This window comes from Mustelus asterias, chromosome 4 (assembly GCF_964213995.1).
Source record: "Mustelus asterias chromosome 4, sMusAst1.hap1.1, whole genome shotgun sequence".
Taxonomy (NCBI): Eukaryota; Metazoa; Chordata; class Chondrichthyes; order Carcharhiniformes; family Triakidae; genus Mustelus; species Mustelus asterias.
The window spans coordinates 103,461,115-103,487,284 of NC_135804.1; the positions used below are offsets into that span (position 1 = coordinate 103,461,115).

Genomic DNA, 26,170 nt, shown 5'->3' on the forward strand with positions numbered 1-26,170 from the left:
TTGGAGAAGTCTAGCTGCTTCATCTCAGGAGTTGCCCCAACCCTTTGATGATTTCTCCTAATGGCCGCTGGTCAAAATAAAGGCTATGTCTTTAAACTGAGACACTGACTTCGTGAGTCTTGTATTGTCTGAAATTTTGGCGATACCTGGCCACCTCAGAAACCCCACCTACAGGTGGCATCACACAAAAGCACTATAAGTTGTTCATTTATCTCTTTTCAAAGCCTCATTTTCAGTTTGTCAGCATCGCTTAATATGTTGTTTCCTGTTTCTTAATTTATGTCAGTCATATGGTTGCACCCGTGCAACATTTACCTCAGTTATTGTGCACTAGCCCTTCCTGCACTGGTTACAATTTTACAAGGAGTTTTTTTTATATCCTCTCCTCTCTTTTAAACACTAAACTACACTCAACCTCTGAATCCACAAACACTAACAATTTTTTAATAACTGTTGTGAGTATGAACTCTGTGTGAGCTAGATGGTGACACTGTAAGGTAGCAGTGCTAACCACTGGGCCACCGTACTGCTTCATTGATAATCAATGGACATGTTTCGATTCCCGGCTTGGGCCACTGTTTGGGTGGAGTTTGCACGTTCTTCCTGTGTCTGTGTGGGTTTCCTGTGACACTAATAAATTTTTTTACGAAAGCAGTTTATCTGATCATTACTTCATTGCAATTTGTGAGATCCTGCTGTGCACAAATTAATTGCTGCATTGCTGACATTACAATGGCAATTATTGTAACAGCATCCAGTTATCAAAGCTCCCTGTTGCAAATACACAGAAGCAGGCAGCAGCATTTCAGGATCAGTCACTTGGAGCACCTTGCACAATTCTGTTCTCCATATTATTGGAATGATGTCGAGGCACTGAAGAACCTTCAAAACAGATGTTAAAGGATGAAAACAGAATTGAGTGGGTAAGTATCAGGAGGGACAGTGCAAAGAAGCTGGAGTCAATGCCAAATGAATAAACTAACAGCTTCCAAAGAACAAGCAGCTTAATAGAGATCTATGACACATGAAGACCAGAACAAGTGCAATGATGACTTAGAAATTATGGATGGACTGTGTGTTCTGAAGGTAGGAGATTATTTTTTCTGTGGTTATGTCCCCACCAGGCGATTTCTATTTTGTTATCTGATTAACCATATTTTTCAACATTTTGAAGCTAATTGATGGAAATCTTCATCTATTTATTAAATTAACTTGCATCCAAATTTAAGACCAACACCCCATTAATTTATTGCAAACTGTCGCAATTCCACAAGTTCAATGAAATAAATGAACCAATAAAGCCAAACAGGCACCAGGGAATTGCCATCTTATCTCTCACCCACCCCCCTGCCCACCATCACCACCCCCCTTCCCTCACCCCCCAGACCCCCACACAAAGCAACTGCAACGTATATAGAAGGAAACCAACCTTCATACAGACATGACTCAGGCGGCACGGTAGCACAGTGGTTAGCACTGCTGCTTCACAGCTCCAGGGACCTGGGTTCGATTCCCGGCTTGGGTCAATGCCTGTGTGGAGTTTGCACATTCTCCTCGTGTCTGCGTGGGTTTCCTCCGGGTGCTCCGGTTTCCTCCCACAGTCCAAAGATGTGCGGGTTAGGTTGATTGGCCATGCTAAAATTGCCCCTTAGTGTCCGGGGATGTGTAGATTAGAGGGATTAGTGGGTAAAATGTGTGGGGATATGGGGCTGGGGCCTGGGTGGGATTGTGGTCGGTGCAGACTCGATGGGCCGAATGGCCTCTTTCTGTACTGTAGGGTTTCTATGATTTCTTCTATGATTTCTAGGCAGTGGAAGTGCAATTCTCCAGCCAGGACAGAATTACTCATTATTTTCTTTAGAGTCTTTATTAAAGTATAGCAGCCAAACATCAGCCTCTTGTGGAGACAGAATCAGTGGAAGGCTCACAGCAAAGAAAATCCAAGTTCTGTTCTGACCTTCCACATAGGGTCTCACTTAAGAGGTTGGTGCAATAGGAACTAGTCTCTTTGGATTTTAGTGGCCCTGAAGTTGTGGCACTAGTGTCCCCAAGCATCTTGAAGAATAAGCTTAGTAGTCTTGAGTATATGACTAGCAAGTTTTCCTTATCAACTATATACATGTTCACAGTAAATATATATTTACATATATGTACAGGAGGGTACATGTATGGAGCTGATTCTATCCTAGGTCTTTGCACATCTCTGTCCATGTCTAGACTGACAATGGGTCATGTCTCTTCTTACATCACTGTGTGGGCGATATTATATTCAGTCCCACATTAACCCTTTATGTACCAGACCCTTCTACTACACCCTCACTCCCACCCCGTCCCTGTCTTTACCCCATGGATATTAGTTTACTTCAAGCCTCACATTGTTGTAAGTCTTGTGCATTTACCTTACTGTTACGACCTTAATGGTATTCCAACATTATTGCTATCGCAATATTAACATTCCCCCTTCAAGTCCTTGAATTAACAGGTTCAGGTGGTCTGGAGGCCTTATAACCTTTCCATATCTCATGCGCCATTCTTTCAGGAGAGTGGCAAGCTCTGGTAGTTTTGGTTCTTGTTGCTGGCTTGGAGTTTGGACTGGCATTTGGGTATGTTTTAATCCATGTTTTCTATTGTTTGAAGTTAAACCATGGCTGGTTGGTCTGGCTGGTTTGGTGGTGCATTGTTGTTGTTACTCCTGATCGGTTTTTGTGGGGAAGATGAAAGCGCTATTTGTCTACTTATTTGTCACGCTCACCTCTGTTTTTTTGTTGTTGACAGAGTAACAACGACACTGTTGTTAGTGTAGCAGTATCACTAACCGCATAGTGATACTGCTATGAGGTTCCAGCATGATTGTGGTTCCAGCAATATCAAATTTGAGAAATAACTCATTGATCGCTTGAATACAGTGATGTCATCTGCAATTGGCCCAATCGAATAAAGAAGTGTATTGACTTGTTCTGCTTCTGACTTTTTGTTTAGCCTTGCAGAAATACTGGATCTTAAAAATCTTTTCCTCTAAAGGCTCCAGTTCTGTAACTGGTCTGTACCATGGCTGAATCCCGGTGGAGCTAGAAGTGTGAAATTGTGATTCATTTTGACTATTTTCTGGAGTGTGAGTGCAGCTTTAAGAGATTACATGCTTTCAAGATGGCGTTGCCATTCACTGCTGAACATTGGATCTGGCCGCGCTTGTTGGTTTTGGCCGATTTTCCAAAATGGCAGTGGCGTGCATCTGCCTGAAGAAGGGCCCACAATGCTATGTAGGTCGACCGACTGCCGACTTGATTCAATCAGTTGGACAATGTTGCGAATCGGGATGCATAGAAAATAACCGCAGGCTTGTTGTTTCAGAAATTGGATGTTTGTGAGGTACCCGAAGTAGACAAAATTATTATTTTTTACTTTACTGAACTCCGGAGTCGCACGTTGAGACTCAAAGTTGGGGATTGTGATTCGTGACGGATTTCTTTCAAACGACTCTCCTGACTGAATTAATGAAAAGGGGTTTCTCAGGACTGGCTGGCCTGGAATTTTAAAGAAAATCTCATCCTTGCAGGCTGTGAGCTCTGCATCCTGAAGCTGGACTTCCAAGGGAGATTCACAGGAGTCTTCCTTACATCATTGTGTGGATGGTACTGTACTCAATCCCACATTAACCCTGTATGTACCAGATCTACTGCTATCTTTGGCCTTATTGTATTTCTCATTTATATGCTGTCCTTTAACAACATTATTCAAAGGCACATAGCTTTCACAGGTACATTGATGACACCCAGTGTTATCCCACTCAACTCCTCCGCTGTTGCTAAATTAGTAAACTGCTCATTTGACATCCAGTCCTGAATCAACAAAAAATTCCTCCAATTAAATATTGGGAAGAATGAAGTTTTTGTTTTCTGTCCCCACTCCAGACTCTGTTCCCGAGCTATAACTCCATCCCCGAGCTATGACTCCATCCCTTTGCCTGGTCTCCCAGTCTGAGGTTGCCTGTCTGTTTTCACCTTTGTTTCCCAGATGAGCCACCTTTGTAATTCAAATTCACCCATTTCTCTGCTCACCTGCTGTTTACGCCGACATCCACGCCTTGATGTCCTTTTGACTACTCCAGTGCCCTCCTGGCTGGTTTCCCACATTCTACTCTCTGTAAACTTGAGGTCTGTCAAAGCTCTGCTTATGTCTTAACTTGGAGGAAGTCCCACTCCTTTATCACTATTTAGCTCACTGACCTACATCGGTTCCAGGTTCAGCAGCATCTTGATTTATAAGTTCTCAGCTTTGTTTTCAAATCTGGCCTAACATCTTTTGTGGCTCGGTGCCATATCTTGTTTTATAATGCTCTTGTGAAGCATCTTGGAACATTTCATGAAGTTATTATATAAATATAAGTTGTTGTTGAAGTTAGTGGAAGTAGGTTGTAGCATCATGGAGACTAATCCACAATTCCTGGAGACTCCTGGACAATTCTGGAGGTTTGGCAATGCTAACTTGTCATGAATAGTTGAAAAGTCTTGCAAGCTGAAGCTTTGGCTTGATTAATCTGAGTTTCTTATTTTTGACATTGCATTTTCTTTTATTCTGTCCTCATTCCCTGGTAAGTGTTGAAGCCACTGAAAAAGTTGATTTGATTTAATATTGTCACATGAATTGGTATACATGAAAAGTATTGTTTCTGGTGCCATATACAGACAAAGCATATGGTTCATAGAGTACATAGGGGAGGAGGAAAAGAGCGGATGCAGAATGCAGTGTTTCAGTCATAGCTAGGGTGTAGGGAAAGATCAACTAAGTATAAGGTAGGAGCATTCAAAAGTCTGATAGCAGTGGGAAAGAAGCTGTTCTTGAGTCAGTTGGTACGTGACCTCAGAGAAAAAGAGAATCAGGTGAGTATAAAATGGACGTCCAATCATTCATTGACCTTTGAACGCTATTGTCCAAGATGAACTTCAACCCCAAGACCTTTCTTGACATTGGATAAAAGCAAATTACTGTGGATGCTGGAATCTGAAACCAAAAAAGAAAATGCTGGAAAATCTCAGCAGGTCTGGCAGCATCTGTAAGGAGAGAAAAGAGCTCAGGTTTTGAGTCCAGATGACCCTTGGTCAAAGCTTTGACAAAGGGTCATCTGGACACGAAACGTCAGCTCTTTTCTCTCCTTACAGAAGCTACCAGACCTGCTGAGATTTTCCAGCAGTTTCTCTTTTGGTTAGTTTCTTGACATTACCAGCCTAACCTTCAAACAGAAAGAATTAAAAATAGAGCTTGCATTTATATATCGCCTCCTCTCACATTTGCAGGACACTGCAGAGTGTGTCACAGTGAATGAGTACATTTTGAATTGCAATTTGTTTCTAGTGTAGGGATACACGGCAGCCAGTGTATGTACAACAAGATCTCACAAACAATGAGCTAAGTAACCCAAGGAACATCTCAGTGACAGCTCTGGAAGCAGTAGCACCAGATTTATAAGGGGGCAGTCTCCCTTTGATCTGCACTGGCACTGTTACAGGAAAAGTACGTGGAGAAATTTGCAGCAGTCATTTGTCTGCAATTGTAATTCCTGCACTCTTGTCAGGCAGAGTCAATGCAGCTACCTGCAAAACATTATGGAAAATCTCATTAGTGAAGATGGATTGAGATGAGGGGAGGGACTAACACAAAATGTTCATGTTTTTCTGATGCTACTTGAGAACTAGTCTGAACTAGTCCAGTCTGAAATTACAGATACTAAATGAACAACACTGACTAGGACTCTCAAAAACCAACAGGTCATTTCCTGCCTTGCCAATTCCTCCCACCAACAACGTTTTTGACTGACTCAAAGCTAAACTGGATCAAGCATGCCAACACCAAGAGCAGGGATTGGGCACTCTGTAAAGTAAAGTGTCTACCTCCACAACTCTTAAAGTCAATGTTCAGGAGTATGGTGGAATATAGTACTCACCTGGAGGGTGCAGTTATGACAGTACTCGAAACTAGGGGATGTTAATGATGCCTCTCTTTCTCTCCAGTTGATGATAACGCATTTAGTGGTGATCTGTGGCAGCTCATTTGTAATTCCGACCACTGAAATTCACAAAATCAACTCGTGGAGTTCAAAGTGACTTTCCCCATTGGTTTGCAAATTGTTTTAAAAGTGAAAGAACCATTTAACATTGGAACTTTGTTACACACAACGTATTCTAGAAGGTGAAAAGATTTTGAAAGATGGGTGTACGTACAGGATATCTGGGCTGTTCAAGAGTGCTGGAGGGTGCAGAGTATTTTGTTTGCTCGAGTTGTGAGCTATTGTCTCTCTTAACTCCATCACTGCTAAGCAACCAGCCTTCATCAGTGTGCCATTTGTATTGTCATTTAGATAACCAGCAACCTTTAGACAGTCAAGAATGAAATCGTTCTTGTGCCACCAGTGAGTGGGATTCAGAAAGCCTGACTCTTAAACTTTGAACTGTTTAGAATCTCAAATAACAGCAATCCTTTCCAGCCCATTTCGACACCAGGCCCTCCCCAATCTACTCTGACATGTCGAAATGTGCCTCTTTCTTTCAGAAGAGTTTGGTGAGCCAACGATACAGAACGAAGTGGCTGCAAATACCTTTGGACACAAACCAGTTCTCAACAGAGAGGTTGTTCCTGACAGCTGTCCCAGAAAAGGAGAGAAGCGGATGGAATTTGTGTTGATGGTAAGAAGTCCTTATTGCACTATGTGGTGTGTTAGTGAGAGTGTAAAATACAGCACGCCTGATTGAGGAGTACAGGAAAACACAAAACTATCAGAGTTTTACATATGATGCAGCGTGGGTTTCCTCCGGGTGCTCCGGTTTCCTCCCACAGTCCAAAGATGTGAGGGTTAGGTTAATTGGCCATGCTAAAATTGCCCTTAGTGTCCTGAGATGTGTTGGTTAGAGGGATTAGTGGGTAAATATGTAGGGGTATGAGGGTAGGGCCTGGGTGGGATTGTGGTCGGTGCAGATTCGATGGGCCGAATGGCCTCTTTCTGTGCTGTAGGGTTTCTATGATTCTATGAGTAACATCATATGTAATGATGTTAGTCCAAGCTGCATGTGTGTATCTGTGTGAACCTTTTTTATTCAATGGGTGTGGGTATCACTGACTGAGCTATCATTTATTGCCCATTCCTGATCGTCTTTCAACTAAGTGGCTTGCTAGGCTATTTCACAGGGCACTATGGATCTGGAATCACATATAGGTCAGACGAGGAAAGGATAGCAGATTTTATTCCCTAAATTTAAGATTTACTGTGTGTCTGTGTCTATCTGTATGTGTGCATATGTGTGTGCTTGTGTTGTGTTTGTGTGTGTCAGTGTATCTGTGTGTGTCTGTGTATCTATGTATATCTGTGTGTACCTCTCTGTATCTGTGTGTGTGTCTCTGTATGTATCTGTGTGTGTATGCCTATTTGTCTTTTTCTTTGTGTCTCTGTGTGTCTATGTATATCTGTATGTCTCTTTGTGTATATGTTTGTAAGTGTGTATCTCTTTGGGCAGGATTTTCCAGCCACGCTCACCCCAAAACCAGAAAATCCCACCCAAGGTCAATGGACCTTTGCATGGCCTGTTTCAGCCCTCTATGTGGTGGGCAGGATGGGAAAATTTCCCTCTTTGTGTATCTGTATGTGTCTTTGTGTGTCTCTGAGTGTCGATATGTGTATGTGTGTGTCTCTATGCGTGTGTCTCTGTGTGTCCTTGTGTATGGGTGTGTCTGCGCATGTCTCTGAGTGTCCCTCCGTGTGTATGTCTCTCTGTGTGTGTATCTGTGTGTGTGTATGTGTGCGTCTGTGTGTGTATGTCTCTGTGTGTGTGTCTCTGTGTGTGTGTGTGTGAATGTCTGTGTGTGTGTCTCTGTGCGTGTGTGTATGTCTGTGTGTGTGTGTGTAAGTCTGTGTGTGTGTCTGTCTGTGTGTGTGTGTGTAAATAGGATGGTGCTCAGTTCTGATGTTATAGATAAATCTTGCACTGACAATCACTGTCTGGGTTTCATGTCTAATGTCTTTTGTCTGGGATATGAAAGGTGCCACATGCTTGCAGGACTTAGAGGTGAGGAAAAAACATTCAAAGAATAAATAGAATATGACTGAAAGTACAGAGGAATTTGGCAGGTATCAGTGTATACTGTGGATCTTAGTCTATATGACGGGTACTTGTCTCTGAATATGATGGGTGTAAGTCACAATGTGGACAATGGTTGCTTGTCTCAGTGTGTACAGTCAGTCCATGTTTCACTGTATATGATGGATGCTAGTCTCTGTGTATATGAGAACATACAAAATCGGAGCAGAAATAGGCCATTTAGCCCCTTGAGCCTGCTCTGCCGTTCAATAAGATCATGGGTGATCTGTTTGTGTTTAGAATTCCACATTCCCATCTACCTCCCCAATAACCTTTGATTCCCTTGCCTAAAAATAATTTATCTCCCTCTGTCTTAAGAATATTCAATGAGCTCACTTCCACCGCCCTCTGAGGCAGCGAGTTCCAAAGAGTCACAAACTTCTAAGAGAAAAAAAATCTCCTCATCTCTATCCTCTAAGGGTGACCCCTAATTTTAAAGCAGTGTCCCCCTCGTTCTGGACTCACCCACAGAAGAAAACATCCTTTCCACATCCACCTGGTCTAGACCATTCAAAATCTTATATACTTCAATCAAATTAACCCTCACTCAGCTAAACTCCAGTGGAAACAAGCCCAGTCTGCCCAACCTTTCCTCATAAGGCAACCTATCCATTCCAGGTATCAATGTAGTAAACCTTCTCTGAACTACCTACAACGTATTTACATGCTTCCTTAAATAAGGAGACCAAAACTGTAAACAATGTTTGAGATGTGTTCTCACCAATGTCCCGATTAACTGAAGCATAAATTCCTTACTGTTATGTTTAATTCATCTCATAATAAAGGATAGTGTTCCATTAGCCTTCTTGATTACATGCTGCACCTGCATACTAACTCTTTGTGACTCATGCATGAGAACACCTCGATCCCTCTGCACCTCAGCATTCTGCAGCCATTCTCCTTTTAAGATCTACTCTCCTTTTTTATTCTACCTGCCAAAGTGATAGGTGGTTGCCTCAGTGTATACAATGCATGCAAGTTTCAGTATGTACAAAGGGTGTATATGATGGGTGTCAGTCTCAGCGCATATGCTGGATCCTTGTCTCAGTTTATACAATGGGTGCAAGCCTCAGTGTATATGATGGGTACTTGTCTCAGTTTATATAATGTGTGTTTATCTCAGTGTATGTGCTGGATCCTTGTCTCTGTATACATGATGGATTTGTATCTTAGTGTATATAATGGATATTTGTCTCTGTGTATATGATGGGTCCCTATTGCAATGTGTGCGATGAGTACTTGTCTCAGTTTCTACAATGGTTGTTTATTTCAGTGTGTATGATAGGTACTTGTCTTTGTGTACGCGATGGGTACTAGTCTTGTTGTATGTGTTTTATGTTTAGTGAGACAATATAGCAGAGATTCCTAATCTTGTTTTTTTTAGCCCTCACATGTTCCTCTTATTCTGCTCTTCTCTGGCCATTCAAGATTGTATTACTGGGTCAAGGGCCTGGCAGCTGACTTGTTTCCCGAGCCTACAAGTGCTCCTTTCAGTCAGTGTTTGGCCTGGTTAAATGGTCAATGTAAAATCTGTGCTTTGTAACTGAGCAGAGCTGGCGTTGCAGTTTAATTACTACAATTGCCATCAGCAAAAAGGACAGCCAATCTCCTTCCATCTGATTGCTATCAAATAGTTGCTGTTGGAGACCAAGTTCAGGTGGCTATTAGATGAGAACAGGATTGGGAGTGTGATGCCTTCACAGTATGTCTAACAATCACTGTCTGGGCCTTATTTTCCATCTCATTCACTGCAGAAGTAACTGAATGCAAGCATTCAGGTACAGTAAACAGTTAGCAAGGCAAATGGTATGTTGACCTTCATCACAAGAGGACTTGAGTTCAGGAACAAGGATATCTTGCTGCAGCTTTACAAAGCCTTGGTGAGACCACACCTGGAGTATTGTGTGAAGTTTTGGTCTCATTATCTAAGAAAGGATATACTTGCCAGAGAGGAAGGGCAGCAAAGGTTCACCGTACTGATTCCTGGAATGGCAGGATTGTCTTTTGAGGAGAGATTGGGTCAATTAGGACAATATTCACTGGAATTTAGAAGATTGAGAGGGGATCTCATTGAAACATATATAATTACATAGAACATAGAACAGTACAGCACAGTACAGGCCCTTCGGCCCACGATGTTGTGCCGAACCCTTTCTGAAACCAAGATCAAGCTATCCCACTCCCTATCATTCTAGTGTGCTCCATGTGCCTATCCAATAACTGCTTGAAAGTTCCTAAAGTGTCCGACTCCACTATCACAGCAGGCAGTCCATTCCACACCCCATCCACTCTCTGAATAAAGAACCTACCTCGTACATCCCTCCTATACCTTCCACCACGAACCTTATAGTTATGCTCCCTAGTAAGAGCTACATCCACCCGAGGAAATAGTCTCTGAACGTCCACTCTATCTATCCCCCTCATCATCTTATAAACCTCTATTAAGTCGCCTCTCAACCTCCTCAGCTCTAAAGAGAAAAGCCCTAGCTCCCTTAACCTTTCCTCATAAGACCTACTCGCCAAACCAGGCAGCATCCTGGTAAATCTCCTTTGCACTCTTTCCAGTGCTTCCACATCCTTCTTATAATGAGGTGACCAGAACTGCACACAATATTCCAAACGTGGTCTCACCAAGGTCCTGTACAGTTGCAGCATAACCCCACGGCTCTTAAACTCAAACCCCCTGTTAATAAACGCTAACACACTATAGACCTTCTTCACGGCTCTATCCACTTGAGTGGCAACCTTCAGAGATCTATGGATATGAAGCCCAAGATCTCTTTGTTCCTCCACGTTCCTCAGAACCCTACCTTTGACTCTGTAATCTGCATTCAAATTTGTCCTACCAAAATGAATCACCTCGCATTTATCAGGGTTAAACTCCATCTGCCATTTTTTGGCCCAGCTCTGCATCCTATCAATGTCTCTTTGCAGCCCACAATAGCCCTCCACCTCATCCACTACTCCACCAATCTTGGTGTCATCTGCAAATTTACTGATTCACCCTTCAGCCCCCTCCTCCAAGTCATTTATAAAAATCACAAATAGCTGAGGACCCAGCACTGATCCTGATAGGAAAATTCTGATAGGATTGAACAGACTGGATGCAGGGATGTTATTTCCTCTGGGAAGAGGGTCTAGAACAAATGATCACAGTCTCAGGATACAGAGTAGGCCATTTAGGACTGAGATGAGGAGAAACACCCTCTCTCAGAGGGTAATGAACCTATGGAATTGTCTACCACAGAAAGCTGTGGAGGACAAATCACTGACTGTATTTAAGAAGGAAATAGATATATTTCTAGACGCTAAAGGTGTCCAGGATTATGAGGAGAGTACTGGACTATGGCTATGAGATAGAGGATTACCAATAATCATAGTGAATGGCGGAGCAGGCTTGTAGGGCTGAATGGTCTGTGCATTCTTGATTTTCTATGTTTTCATCAGTAAGATGTGGAGATGCCGGCGTTGGACTGGGGTAAACACAATAAGAAGTTTAACAACACCAGGTTAAAGTCCAACAGGTTTATTTGGTAGCAAATGCCACTAGCTTTTGGAACAGGCTGTCCCTTCGTCAGGTGGAGTGGAGAAATGCTCACAAACAGGGCATACAGAGACACAAACTCAATTTACAGAATAATGATTGGAATGCAGTCTTTACAGATAATCAAGTCTTAAAGGTACAAACAATGTGAATGGAGAGAGCATTAAGCACAGGTTAAGGGGATGTATTGTCTCCAGACAGGACAGCCAGTGAGGTTCTGCAAATCCAGACAAGCTGTGTGGGTTACAGATAGTGTGACATGAACCCAAGATCCCGGTTGAGGTCATCCTCATGTGTGCGGAACCTGTGTATCAGTCTCTGCTCAGCGACTCTGCGCTGTCGTGTGTCGTGAAGGCCGCCGTGGAGAACGCTTACGCAAAGATCAGAGGCCGAATGCCCGTGACCGCTGAAGTGCTCCCCAACAGGAAGAGAACACTCTTGCCTGGTGATTGTCGAGCGGTGTTCATTCATCTGTTGTCGTAGCGTCTGCATGGTCTCCCCAATGTACCATGCCTCGGGACATCTTTTCCTGCAGCGTATCAGGTAGACAACGTTGGCCGAGTTGGGGATCTTCGCGTAAGCGTTCTCCAAAGCGGCCTTCACGACACACGACAGCGCAGAGTCGCTGAGCAGAGACTGATAGCCAAGTTCCGCACACATGAGGACGGCCTCAACCAGGATCTTGGGTTCATGTCACACTATCTGTAACCCCCACAGCTTGTCTGGATTTGCAGAACCTCACTGGCTGTCCTGTCTGGAGACAATACACATCCCTTTAACCTGTGCTTAATGCTCCCTCCATTCACATTGTTTGTACCTTTAAGACTTGATTATCTGTAAAGACTGCATTCCAATCATTATTCTGTAAATTGAGTTTATGTCTCTGTATGCCCTGTTTGTGAGCATTTCTCCACTCCACCTGACGAAGGGGCAGCGCTCCGAAAGCTAGTGGCATTTGCTACCAAATAAACCCGTTGGACTTTAACCTGGTGTTGTTAAACTTCTTACTGTTTCTATCAGTATTACAGTGACCACCCAAACAGTATGCAATCTCAAACTTTGGTTCCAGCTGGCAGTTTTGATCATTCAATTCTACTGTTTTTATCTTTTAATGGTAACACATGTATTCAGACACATTGGGATCTTTCCCTGTGTTACACATTCACATTCAACACATTTACCCATTACACCCACATTTCATACATTTTCTCATTTTATACACACCCACTTCCTATTTCAAATGAATGCACTTGTATCAAATTTCTGTTTCTGACTCCAGTCCTTTTCGTATTTCAAGTACACATGTATGTTCTTTTTCCAAGTTATGTCTGCCGCTCATGCTCTTTTCCAGTTTTACTATTATGTGATTGAGTCCTTTCGCTATTTAGGCCATGAATGATCGTAGCTGGCTTGAACATGATACAGCGGTCTTTGAACTGCTGACACCATCCAGTATGTGTCTGGAGAAAAGTATTCACCCAACTCATTAAAAGGTGCAGCCCAGTCATCTGAAATCTCTTCCTTAAACAAATTGTTTAGAAGCAGTGCTGCATTTTTCGTAGATGATTTTTATCTTTGGTTTTTATGTTTTGGTGAGTTAGCCAAGCACAAGATCTAATAGTGAGGATGAAACAACCACCATTGGTATAAGGCCACAAGAACTACTTCTGAACTCACCATCAACACCAGATAAGCCACACAAGTGGACTCAGCCTGTACCACCGTCAACACCAGAGGAAAAGAAGTGGTACCGCACACGGACTGTTCAGGCGGATCTTGTACCCATCAATGTGACTGGTATGATGCATTCCTTTTCCTGTTTATCACAGACATCTTGGTGGGTGGGATGGGAATCAGTGAGAAATGCAACAGAACTTTCGGGTTGGTCAGTGCAAGTATGGCTGGGAACAAAATCAATCCGAGCAGAGAAGGGCAGGGGATATACAGTCATTGGGATCACAGGGCTGCCTTTCCTGCCCAAAGATCACTGTTTGGGGACCCCCCCCCCCAGACCACTCACAGCCTCAGTGAGGCCACATCCACGGAGCGAGCAGCTTTCCTATGTGGTTGGGGAGTGAAGGGGGGTGAGGGATGGGGTTCGGGGGGGAGGCAGTTTTCCTTGCCTCCACTTCCATGTCCACAACCCAGGGCCAGGAAAATTCTGTCCTTAGAGTCAAACAGCTTCACCAAGCTTAAAGCACATCACAGCTGATATAGTCCTCACCCAGTTGCCATGCACATGGATAGTCATCAGCAATGGCAATCCAAGCTGATCCATTTACTTCCCAGACTAGGAGTCTTAAAGACTATTTGCAGCAATCCAAATATCATCTTGGCTGTGATAAATCCTGAGACCGATCCCACACTGGACAGGTTAATGAGCAACTGAAGCAGAGAGTGCTGTTCTTTGCAACAAGCAAGTCCTTATCAAGCATTAACAACTCCCCAATACTTGGTAACTGGATAAATAGCTTGCTGCATATGACGTACGGTCACTTAAAGAGATACACAAAGACCTCGGACACACACAAACACCCTGGAGTTCCTTAGAAACAAGCAAGGAAAAGATTGGGGGATGGCACGATTGGATCTGCCTTGTGGAAAAATGAATGACTTGGAGGGAGATTAATTTGTTTTTATCTTTGTTCTTGTTCAGGGGAAGCCCTTGAGCGGCACGCAAACACACACCACTCTTTGTTCAACACAGAGACCGCGATGAACCCAAAGAGTACACTGAGGAGGAGACGGACAGTCACTGGCTTGCACGAGGCAGGTCAGCCTCAGCAAGGTGAGCAGCCCTCTCTGGTCAAATCCCTGGGGATTTATCCTGCTTCCTACATGTTTAGGAGCAGAGAGGATCAACGTGCAGCTGAACCTGAGGGTAATTATTTTCTGTTGCTGACAGTTCCTTGCTGAAGGATCAGGACCCACTGCAAAAATGATATTGTGAGGAAAAAGTCAAATTTGTGTTTGTCTTATAAAATTCAAACAGTGACTACAATTTAGTTTAATTTGGAACAAAAGTGGTGCAGAGAGATGCATCAGAGTAATTCCTCCTCCACCTTTAAGTATCATGCCCTAAGTAGATGTTGATGGCCATAAATTTCCATTAGACTGCTCCACAATTATACTTGGCAAAGTACTGTAGTAGTTTGCGATTTCCTTCTGCAGTATGGCTGAGCAGGAAATTCAACCTCCCTTACCCCCTGCCATCAAGCCTATCAAAAGGATTTACAGGCTGATAATCAACCTGTTTGGCCACATTATGAACAGATTTGGCCATCAAGTCCTGAAGTGGGACTTGAATCTGGAACTTCTGACCCAGAGGTAGGGATGCTACCACCATCTCTCTTTTTAATCAGAGTTGTACCCTTTCTAAAATACATACTAACTCTCAGTGGAATTAAAAAAAAATTTTTTAAATACTTTTTCCAATTCAATCAAATCAAGTCCAATTCAGAGTCTCAACAAGTTGAGACATTTCTGATCCAAGCTGACAAGACAGGGCCTACACTCCTGTCTTGGGCCTGATCTACATGAGCCAAGCTGATTGGAGTAGGTGCAGACTCACCTCTTCCAAGGCTTGATCTCATTTGCATCTTAGCCAAAAGGCCGAGATGCCGCTTTAAAAAATTGCTTCAAATGAAGCTTAAATGTAACCTAATGACCTCAACCAAGTGCAGCCCGTCTATACTACACTTGATCTCAGTGGAATTTTAAATATACTTTTCCAATTCAATCAAATCAAGTCCAATTCAGAGTCTCAACACGTTGAGACACTTCCGATCCAAGCTGACAAGACAGGGTATGCGACCCTTTACCCTGTCTTGGGCCTGATCTACATGAGCCAAGCTGATTGGAATAGGCAGACGTCTCCGCCTCCAAGGCTTGATCTCATTTGCATCTTAGCCAAAAGGCCGAGATGCCGCTTTTAAAAATTGCTTCATATGAAAATGAAGCTTAAGTGCAACCCAATGACCTCAACCAAGTGCAGCATCCGCATAACTACACTTGATCTTAGCCAAAAGGCCGATGATCTCAGTGGAATTGGCATTGTGCTCGGCCCCCTGAACAGAAGACGAAAAGATAGCATATCAATGGCAAAGGCTGTTGTTGCTTGTTAACTATCAGGGTGGGGCTTGTTCAGACTTTTCATCCATTCATAATTTGCCATCATCCACGAAGGGCTGTGGGCATCTCTATCTGTTCAGTGTATTTCTGGGTGCGAGTGTCATTCCACTCTCTATCCAATTCCTGATGTTGTCCACCCATTCAGTCCTCCTCCAACCTGACCTGTTCTTTCCTGATGTTTCACCTTCTATTGTCACCAACACTCCACTCTCACTTTCTACTTCTATACTTCAGCTGAAACTCCATGAGACCCTGGGACACTGATTTTCTTGTGGACAATCTCATTGCTTCTTCACTTTGTCCAAAAGACCTTTCACTAGAGCCACATTTCAAAAGCTGTAACCTCCTTGCTATCAGTCTTAATGAGGGTTTGACTCTTGCACCCATGCAGCGCAATGTTCCAAACCAGGAATTCTGCAAGTTGCTCTTTCAAGTGCAGGCTGATGTTGGAATCTCTCTGTACAAAGGTTGGAGAAACTTGGTTTGTTCTCACTGGAACGACTGAAGTTGAGGGGCGATCTGATAGAAGTCTACAAGATTATGAGAGGCATGGACAGAGTGGATAGTCAGAAGCCTTTTCCAGGATGGAAGAGTCAGTTACTAGGGGGCATAGGGTTTAAGGTGCAAGAGGCAAGGTTTAAAGAAGATGTACGAGGCAGATTTTTTACACAAAGGGTGGTGGGTGCCTGGAACTCGTTGCCGGGGAGATAGTAGAAGCGGATACGGTAGTGACTTTTAAGGTGCGTCTTGACAAATACATGAATAGGATGGGAATAGAGGGATATGGTCCCTGGAAGAGTAGGGGGTTTTAGTTAAGTCGGGCAGCATGGTCAGTGCAGGCTTGGAGGGCCGAAAGGCCTGTTCCTGTGCTGAAATTTTCTTTGTTCTTTGTTCATTCTGCTGACAATTTTGGAGTGACAATTTTTGCTAACCTCGTCCTGGTTTCAGTAGCACCTGCTCCATTTGTGTTCACTTTCAATCTTATCAATTGAAACTGATTGACGTTGGCAATGGTTGTAGAATGGATTGTCACACTGCCCTCACCACGACTGCTCATCGATGATGTCTCGTTGCTGATGCTTAATCCAAACTTCAGACTTGACTTCCTCAGCTCGTCAGCTATCCTGAATGTTTTTGGCTGTCTTTGGCCATTAGAAAACTGTCATCAGCACATCAAATGTTCCAGACTTTACCTGACCACAAATCCGAGTTGAAACATCACTTTGCGCAGTGCGGCTGGAGAGAACCTTTCTCAGTTGTGTCAGTGGTACGCAGTGTCAGTTATCAAACAGCTCCGGCATTGCTCTGTTACACAGCACCTTGCAAATGTCAAATGCCTCGCTTCCTACTGTTTCTGGGCCTCCTGACTGTGCAATCGCTTCAGGCTAGTTCAGACACAGTATCAAAAAAAGCAGTATCTGGAGCTGGATCGTAAATGTATCTATTTACCATCATACAGGATAGAAATCCAAATGAGTGCTTAATACACATCTGCAACATTCATCCCATTTTCACAAAGACAGGTTATTTCTTTTTAACGATTTAACACCAATGTAAAAATAACACCAACAGTAATGTAATGTGAGCGCATTAAACATTCTCATGTAGGCTTTGACAGTCAACAGCAAAAACAAAATCAAATATTGCATCCAGATGTGTTGCTGGAACAATTCAATCCAATATTCTTATCTCATTGTTTCCCTATACTCTGTTTTTCTCTTTGTTTCTTTATTTCCTTTATATTAACTGTGACAGCATTCCGCTGTCCTTCCCCATCTGGGAAACACTCAATCATAATTTCAAAAGTCATAGACCCAGAACCTGCACAGAGTGGCAATGTCCATCGGAACTAGCGTCTGAACTAGCAATCTCCGTCAGATTGCCACTCTCGACAGATTTACTCTTGCTGTAATTGCAGTTCCTGTCTCGCCCAACCTTCCACACTCAGGCAGCATCAGTGCAGCGTAACTGGGGTGCAGAGAGGTAAGGAATACCCCTTTTTTATGGCAGTAGCTGCTGTGAAGGGGATATTTAAAGAGTGTGGGGCATGGAAGGCGGTGTACCTAAAGGAGAGGGTGAGTGGTGGGTGGGTGGGTGGGAGGACCCGGAGTGGGATGGGTCTTGGAGGAGCTGGGGGGGTCCCCAGTGTGGGCAGGGGAGTCCCAGATCAGGTGGGGTAGGGGGAGGGGCGAAGAGGTTCCCAGAATGGAGTTGAGAGAGGAGGGGAGTTGAGCCAGAAAGGAGGAGCCTGGGGACAGGGGTGGACTTGAGGGAACGTCAGGCCAGGAGGGGGGTCTGATCAGAGCTGGAGGGGATGTCAGGGCAGATCGGCAGGAGGTGTGGGGCCGGTAGGGGAATGGTGTGGTGAGTCCCCGGCAGGGCTGGGTCTGGGTTTTTAGATAGTTATCCTTGAGTTCGAAGGGATTTTTTTCTTTCTAACTCTATCAAAGGAACTCTCAGGGTAAAACTGGCAGAAGCATCTGAAGTTAACAATTTAAATTGCCTCTGTCAGATGGTTCTCAGCCCAGAGGAAGTTAACACTTCTGGGCAATTGCTGGGTAAACCCTTGTGGGAACATCCTGGAGGGATTCCTCAGTACATCATTGGGGTATCCGTCAAATATGACGCTAGGAGACCCGGAAAGTTATGGGCCATATTAATTTATGTTTTGTTGTATTGGCTCAGCGTTTGCAAACCTCTGTCAATGCAGCCACTCAATATGTACAGCGCTCACAAAATGCTGATGCTGTGATGGTCTGCCATCTACAGGCCATTGACACATATCACCGCTTCAACTGGTTTGTATTCGGTGAAGCCACAGTATCATATTATAGAATCCTAGAATTCCTACATTGCAGAAGGAGGCCATTGGGCCCATCAATTCTGCACCAACTCTCCTACAGAGCATCTTACCCAAGCCCTATCCCCGTAAACCATATGTATTTACCCCGCTAATCCTCCTAACCTACACATCTTTGGACTGTAAAAAGAAACTGGAGCACCCGGAGGAAATCCATGCAGACACTGGGAGAATGTGCAAACTCCACACAGACAGTCACCCAAGACTAGAGTCCCTGGCACTGTGCGGCAGCAACACTAGCCACTGTGCAACATGCCACCCTTCGCCCAGTTATCCACCACAGAGGCTGCAGTATGGCTGATAGACTGTGGCTGACTTTCAGAGGGGAAGGTTGAAGACCTTGTATGATGCTGTGTTATGTATTCACCAGTTTGCTGTATACTTTATATGTCTGAATTATCCCAGGGCAATGCATAAATGAGATCTGTTCTAAACCTACAAAAGGTTTATTTTTATTACACTTGAGAGAGGACAGCAGGCATGTGCTCCATGATGCCCAGCAAGAGAGAAGGAGAAATGTCAGCCATTGTATTACACTGTATCTTGGTGATGTATTTCCAGCTGATTGGATGGAAATATGTGGAAGCAGACACATCATGTGAAGTTACATTCACTGACCTTGACCATTATGAGATCATTAGGCTTCTTGCGGCAATACTGTCAGGCCCTCTGCACTATATTCCAGGAACCAATTTCCCTGGCCACCTGCTCATATTCTGTTCCGAATGTTTGCCTTGAGGGCATCCTAGCCCCTGTGGAACTTAGATCTCTCTTCCCCATCAACCTCCAACACTAAGCCTGTAGCACTGCGTCCCATGAACCTAGGAGTCTCCTCCTCTTTACCTTGCTTCTCTAGTTGTATACCTCCTACTTGCAGACAGTTTGTTGCAGCGCCTATTCTCTGAATGCAGCTCCCCTTTAAAAGGGTCAGACTATCAGAAGCACAGGTTGTTTGCACCACATACTGTCAGCGCAGGCCGCTTGGCCCCCTGCTGAGTGCTTAGGCAGCTAACAACATGGGCCCTGCTTGGACTAACACTATAATGAAGAGACAGCTCCAAGCTTATATGCTTCCTACCACAACAGGAAGCAAGTCGTGACCCCCCTCCCCCACCACCCAGCCCAAAATTGGTTGTAATCAATATTTACCCCAAACCCCTGTCATCTTTGCTAAATAATTCAAAAAAAAGGATTGTTGCATTGGACAAAGTTGGGCACTGCACTGTGATTGCAAAAAGGAAGCCTGAGACCTTTGATTTATTCATCTTTCAGTGGCTTTAACTTGCACCTTTCATGGAAAGTTTACTTTTTGTTAGATCAACAGCGCCAACTACAGTCGCAATACATTTATAACATTGCAACCATACACTGTTTCAACGTATCATAGATAATTCATGGCTTGTATGAACTCAGTTACAAAGTGCTATGCTAGTTCTACTTCATTTGTAGTGTGGAGTTCCTTTGAAATAGTTTAAATTAAATAATCCAGTATTACTAACATTTACTTGGGTTTCCTGCAGCAAATTTAAATGTGTCAAAAGCTACATTTCAATTTTTTGTGTTAGTTGGAAGCATTGACAAGAGTTCTGTAAATTCTAGGACACAAGCTCTTCTAGTAATTAATGTTATTTGATCTGTGTACAAAGTTCATCAGATCAACATTTTCTGAAGTGTAGTGATTATCATGTTTGCCTCACACGCACAAGATCCCCAATTCGAAACCGGGTAGTAACATTGTGGGGTGGCAGAGTGGTTAGCACTGCTGTTGCACAGTGCCAAGGACCCAGGTTCAATTCCTGGCTTGGGTCACTGTGCAGAATCTGCACGTTCTCCCCGTGTCTGGATGGTTTTCTTCTGGGTGTTCCAATTCCTCACATGGTCCAAAAGACATGCTGGTTAGGTGCATTGGTCATGCTAAATCCTCCCTCAGTGTACCTGAACAGGCACCAGAGTGAGACGACTAGGGGATTTACAAAGTAACTTCATTGCAGTGTTAATGAAAGCCTACTTGTGACATTAGTAAATAAACTTTTTTAAAAATTCTTCTTTCATTCTAGGCTCTTCGACAGAATGTTCCATATCTCCCCAAATGCCAATGAGTGCAGAGGCAGCCCCGCGTCTCTTTACTTTTGATGAAGATATGAATATTATCAATGGGAAAAGGGATGCAGTCAGCAACCTTGGAATAGGGCAATCATTCTCTACAACGCTCAGGAAGGTACATAGTGATCTGGGTCAGATAAACAACCCAAATCTATCTCAATCATCAGGGAATATCACATTCACGATGAACAATACATCAATGGTGCACACATCCTTAAGCGAACATAGTTTTTCTTCACTTAATTCTTCATGGGATCAAATGAGAGGAATTAGTTTTTCTTCTTCCTGGAATAATTCAAGCGGTGTAGACGCACCAAACTCTGTGTCAACAGAAGCCATGCATGTTGATGGATGTGCTCTCGAAACATTCAGTCAGACTCACCGCAACGGCCAGTCTCACACACAACAAGCAGTTTCTTCCCCAGCTCAAAAACAACTGGTGCCTCACACTCTCACACCCAATCCAGGAGAACCATGTCATTGTTCAGACAACCGGATGGAGGGTCATCATATATCCAGCGGAGCTTGCAATGGCAGCAATTACATCTGTGCTCCTCAGATTTCGGACATGGCCCTGTCCGTGTCACTTCAATGCTTGAAACATTCTTCACAATGTGACTCGGAACTATCACTGAATGCGGGCTCCCATTCAGACTGCAACGTTGCATTATCAACCTTTTTTCCGGGGGAAGGCCAAACACAAAATACCAGAGGTCCTGTGTTTGGATCTTTCATGCCAGGTCGAGGGGAAACATCAGTGAGAGCTCAGAACCTTAAGGATATAAGAACTAACCACGAACGAATTATTGTTTACACAACCAATGACCCAGATGAAGAAAAAAGCTCAAACCTGGAACTGTCAGGGCATTCTAATACTGAGGCTTGCAAGTTCCGTGAGAGATCGCTGTCAACCCCAACAGATTCTGGATCATGTTGTTCATCAGAGGTTGTAAGGTGCTATGAATCCAAGAGTTATGAGCACTCCCGGCGACATAGCGAGAATTACATCATGCGTTATCCAAGTGCCAGCTCGGAGGACAGCCAAAGCACTGAGAATGTATCTGTGATAACAGATCAAGAGGGATCACAGAAAACAAGGACTCGCTCAAGAAGTATCTCTCTGAAAAAGCCAAAGAAGAAGCCTGTTCCACCAGTGCGTAGCGTCTCTCTGAAGAAACATGGAATTAATCTTAATCTTGGGGCAACTGCACCAAACATCTCACCTGGAGAAAATAGACCTACAAAGCTCTTTATCCCTTCAGAGAAGCAAGTGGTTGAAGATGAATCAATGGACACCAATGAATCCAGTGGTTTTATATCAGATGCCCATTCTACTTCTGTTACACCCACACTGAGAAATGGGGAACCTATTCGGTACCCAGAACATTGGTTCCTTAATGACTGGAAATCCAATGATCCATACAGATCATTATCAAATTCTAGTACTGCCACAGGTATAACTGTCATTGAATGTACAAAGTCTCGGGGCAGTTCTGAATCCTTAGCATCTCCATCTATTTCGAGAGCTACAACACCATCCCAATTATCTGTGGAGGCTGAATCTAAAATGTCTTCTCCCGGGAAGCTTCCTGGCCTGATGTCACCATCCAGTGGTTACTCAAGTCAGTCAGAAACTCCAACATCTGCTTTCCCTATGTCCGTTTATCAAGGTCATGTACTACAGCCAGTTGGCAAAGCAAAACCCAAGGTGCCAGAGCGGAAGTCTTCATTGCAACCAACTTCCCCAAGTGAGAAGAGCCCAAAGTCAAAGCGAGTCTTTGATCTGCCTATTACTCCACCTCCTCATTTGGATCTGTCAGGACTTAAGCTATCTTTTAAAAGCAAATCCAAAGCCAGCAGGCGGCATTCTGATTCCTCGAATAGCACTAAACCCAGCCAGAAACATAGCCCTAACCAACCTTCTATGCCTGTCATAACACAGACTGTTTTGGAATCAGTACGTCTACGCTCAGTCAGCAGATCTGAAACTGAAGACAACGCAGAAATTTTAAACTCACCACAGGAAGCCCACATTGAATCCTCTGAAACAGCTCAGAAAAAAATCCGACCACCTGTTCCTGGAAAGCCACCAATGTCAAAGAGGCCTTTGAGTATTATACTGAAGGGTTCTCCCACTGAGCCAACCATCCCTGTTGTTTCACCGCTTTCAGAGACACCTTCAAGGAAAGGTTTTGCCACAGTCTTTAGAAAGGTTGGGGTAAAGAAACAAGAGTCTGTGGAAGAAGTAGCAAGTCAGAAACCTTTGGCATCACCGGAAACTGCATCCCATCTACCTTACTACCTTCAAAGTAACCACATGGGTAACAAACAAATAAAAGGAACTGCAGCCACTACAGATCAGAGCCAAAGGCTAACCAAGAATTCCACTCAATACACTGAGAAGAAGAAAACTAAGACTCCACCCCCTGTCCCTAAGAAACCAAATGTGCTGATTGTACCAACTAATACAGCACACATACTCGTAGTCAAAGAGAGATCAAAGCGGAGTCCACTACATAGCCCAGCTGCCACTCCAGATTCCAACAGTGCCAATGTTTCATTTGCCAGTGTTACATTTGAAAAAGATTTAGAAGCGACCAATGTGATTGCATCATATGATCAGAACGTTGATCCAAGCATAGAGGCTATACAAAGAACCAGCATTCACTTCGAGAGCAACAGGAATAAAGAGTACAATGATGGACATGGACCATGTCAAAATATAACACTGAGTACTGCTCAAGGTCAGAATCCTACAAGTAAGTGAGAAGTCAAAATCAAAACTGGTCCTTTGCAAATTTAAAATTAGCAAATTTCCTGCTGCTAGATTAATGGTTTGACCTGGGTAACTGGGAGTTAGAAAATTCAATTTGCATTACTTAGACTGCCAGAGACTTTACACTGTGGTGTAGTTTCTGGTAGGTAGGGACCACTGGTGAAGGAGACACTCACCTCAGACAGGTGGGTAATATACTTAAACAATAATTTTGTGGTGGAAACATTGCCATACAAAACTGTGTCATCTGCTATCAGGACATTTGATGCTAAGAGGCAACATAAAGTTGACCACCAAGAGACAATAAGGGTCAGCTGTGCCCTGAAAGCAGGCTCCATCTCCTTGTGGCTAAGCGGTAGTGATGTCTTATAAGGAGGATGCCGTGGAGAAGCACAGTATGTCATCTTCCTTAAACCCATCCACACCTCCACTGGTGCCAAAAAAGTTTGGGGTCATGGAATTCCATCACTTCCAGCTCTGACAAAGGGTCATCCAGACTGGAAACATTAGCTCTATTCTTTCGCCACAGTTGCTGTCAGACCTGCTGAGATTTTATAGCACTTTCTGTTTTTGTTTCAGAATTCAGCATCCGCAGGAATTTACTTTTCTCGATCTTTGTTGCTCCCCATTAAATCTTGTCTGTTACAGCTTGAATCCTCCCCCTTCACTTTTGGCAAAGGCTGCCTTATCAGCAGATCCAAAAGCAGTTAGAATTTCAGTCACCCTATTCCGGCTCTCCTCACTAATTCTCTTAGACCATAAGACATAGAAGCAGAAGTAGGCCATTCAGCCCATTGAGCCTGCTCTGCTGTTCAATGCGATCTTGACTGATCTGACATGATAATCCTGAACTTAATTTACCCGCCTTATCCCTAAAAACTCTTGATTCCCTTACTGTCTATCTTAGCCTTGAACATAATTAATGGCCCAGCCTCTACAGCTCTCTGCATCAGATTTGCTTTCCCCTTCTTGGAGCTTTGCTGACTCTGCTTAATTATATTACATATTTCTAAATGCTCTGCCATTATATCCATTATAACAGACACATAACATTTTCCCAATGACAGATGTTAAGTTAACTGGCCTATAGTTACCAGTTTTTTGTCTCCCTCCCTTTCTGAATAAGTTGGGAGTTTTCCAGTCCTTTGGGATTTTTCCATGATTTAAGGATTCTTGGAAGATTACTACCAGTGCATCTGCTATTCTGTAGTTACTTCCTTTAATATCGTGGGATGCAGCTCATTAAGTTCAGGAGACTTTAGCCCCATTAATTTCCCGGGTACTTTTTCTCTAGTGATAGTTATTGTATTTATTTCCTCCCTGCCTTTTGCCCCTAGATTATTTAGCATTTTTGGAATGTTATTCGTGCCTTCCACCATGAAGGCAAGATATTTATTTAACTCCTCTGCTATTTCCTGATTCTCCATTACTATTTCCCCAGTCACATTTGGGATCTGTGTACACTTTGACCTCTCTTCCCTTTTACATTTATGTAACTTTTTTCAACTCGCATCCGTCCAAATTTGTACCTGAAGCTATAGAATGAATGAGCTTCAAAACAAATTGATGCAAATGACAGACTTCTTGTTGAATCATTCTAAAACCCACCATGTCAAAAGTGAAGTGTTGCTATTTTGTTTTAACTTGTTGGATATTCCCTTAACCCTTTTCCTGCCTTTAACTGTCATTGTTTAATTGATATCCACTCCATCTGACGAAGGAGCAGCGCTCCGAAAGCTAATGGCATTTGCTACCAAATAAACCTGTTGGACTTTAACCTGGTGTTGTTAAAACTCTTACATTGTTTAATTGACCATGGGGCGGGTGCGAGAGTAGAGAAATATGTTGCACAGACGCTCATGAAGAAAGGTGAGGGACAGAAATAAAGGAATTATTGACCACTTAGCCTAACATCAGTTGTTGGGAAATTACTAGAATCTATCGTTAAAGATAGAGTGATTGAACACTTTGAAAATGTTCAGTGCATCAGAGTGAGCCAGAATGGATTTGTAAGGGATAGGTTATGCTGACAAACGTGATTTGATTTTTTTTTTGAAGAGGTGGCTAAAATAATGGGGAATGTTAGTGAATGGTATTTTAATGGACTCCCAGAAGGCACTTGATAAGCCCTTCATAAGAACAGTTATCTAATGTTGAAATTTATGGAATTGAAGGTAGAATTGAATTTCCTGAACAGGAAATTCATTGAACGGCTGGAGACAGAGAGAAGGGATAATGTGACTCGTGGTGTCCCACAAGGATCTGAGTTGGATCCTTAACAATTCACTGTATTCATTAATGATATTTTTTGCATTCATTCGTGGGACATGGGCATTGCTAGCTGTCCAGCATTTATTGCCCATTCCTAGTTGCCCAGTTGAGAGTCAGCCACACATTGCTGTGGCTCTGGTGTCACATGTAGGCCAGACCAGGTAAGTACGGCAGATTTTCTTCCCTAAAGGACATTAGTGAACCAGGTGGATGTTCCCAACGGTTGACAATGATTTCATGGTCATCAGTAGATTCTTAATTCCAGATTTCTTTTTATTGGATTCAATTTCCACCATCTGCTGTGGCAGTTTTCGAACTTGGGTCCCCGGAACGTAAGCTGAGTTTCTGCAGTGTTAGTC

The 26,170-nt window shown here is 43.4% G+C and overlaps 1 protein-coding gene across 5 annotated transcripts in view; it reads left to right on the forward strand.

Moving 5' to 3' along the window:
* The window catches only part of nhsl2 (NHS-like 2), a 331,873-nt gene that overhangs the window by 288,931 nt on the left and 16,772 nt on the right, over positions 1-26,170 (forward strand). For 3 of the 5 annotated variants that reach the window (XM_078211495.1, XM_078211498.1, XM_078211500.1), the window contains exons 3-6: positions 6,547-6,680; positions 13,272-13,467; positions 14,327-14,458; positions 20,719-23,523. In XM_078211495.1, the coding sequence (XP_078067621.1) occupies positions 6,547-6,680; positions 13,272-13,467; positions 14,327-14,458; positions 20,719-23,523 (3,267 nt within the window). The remainder of the gene's footprint in view (positions 1-6,546; positions 6,681-13,271; positions 13,468-14,326; positions 14,459-20,718; positions 23,524-26,170) is intronic. The other 2 variants (XM_078211497.1, XM_078211496.1) reach the window with 2 other exon arrangements.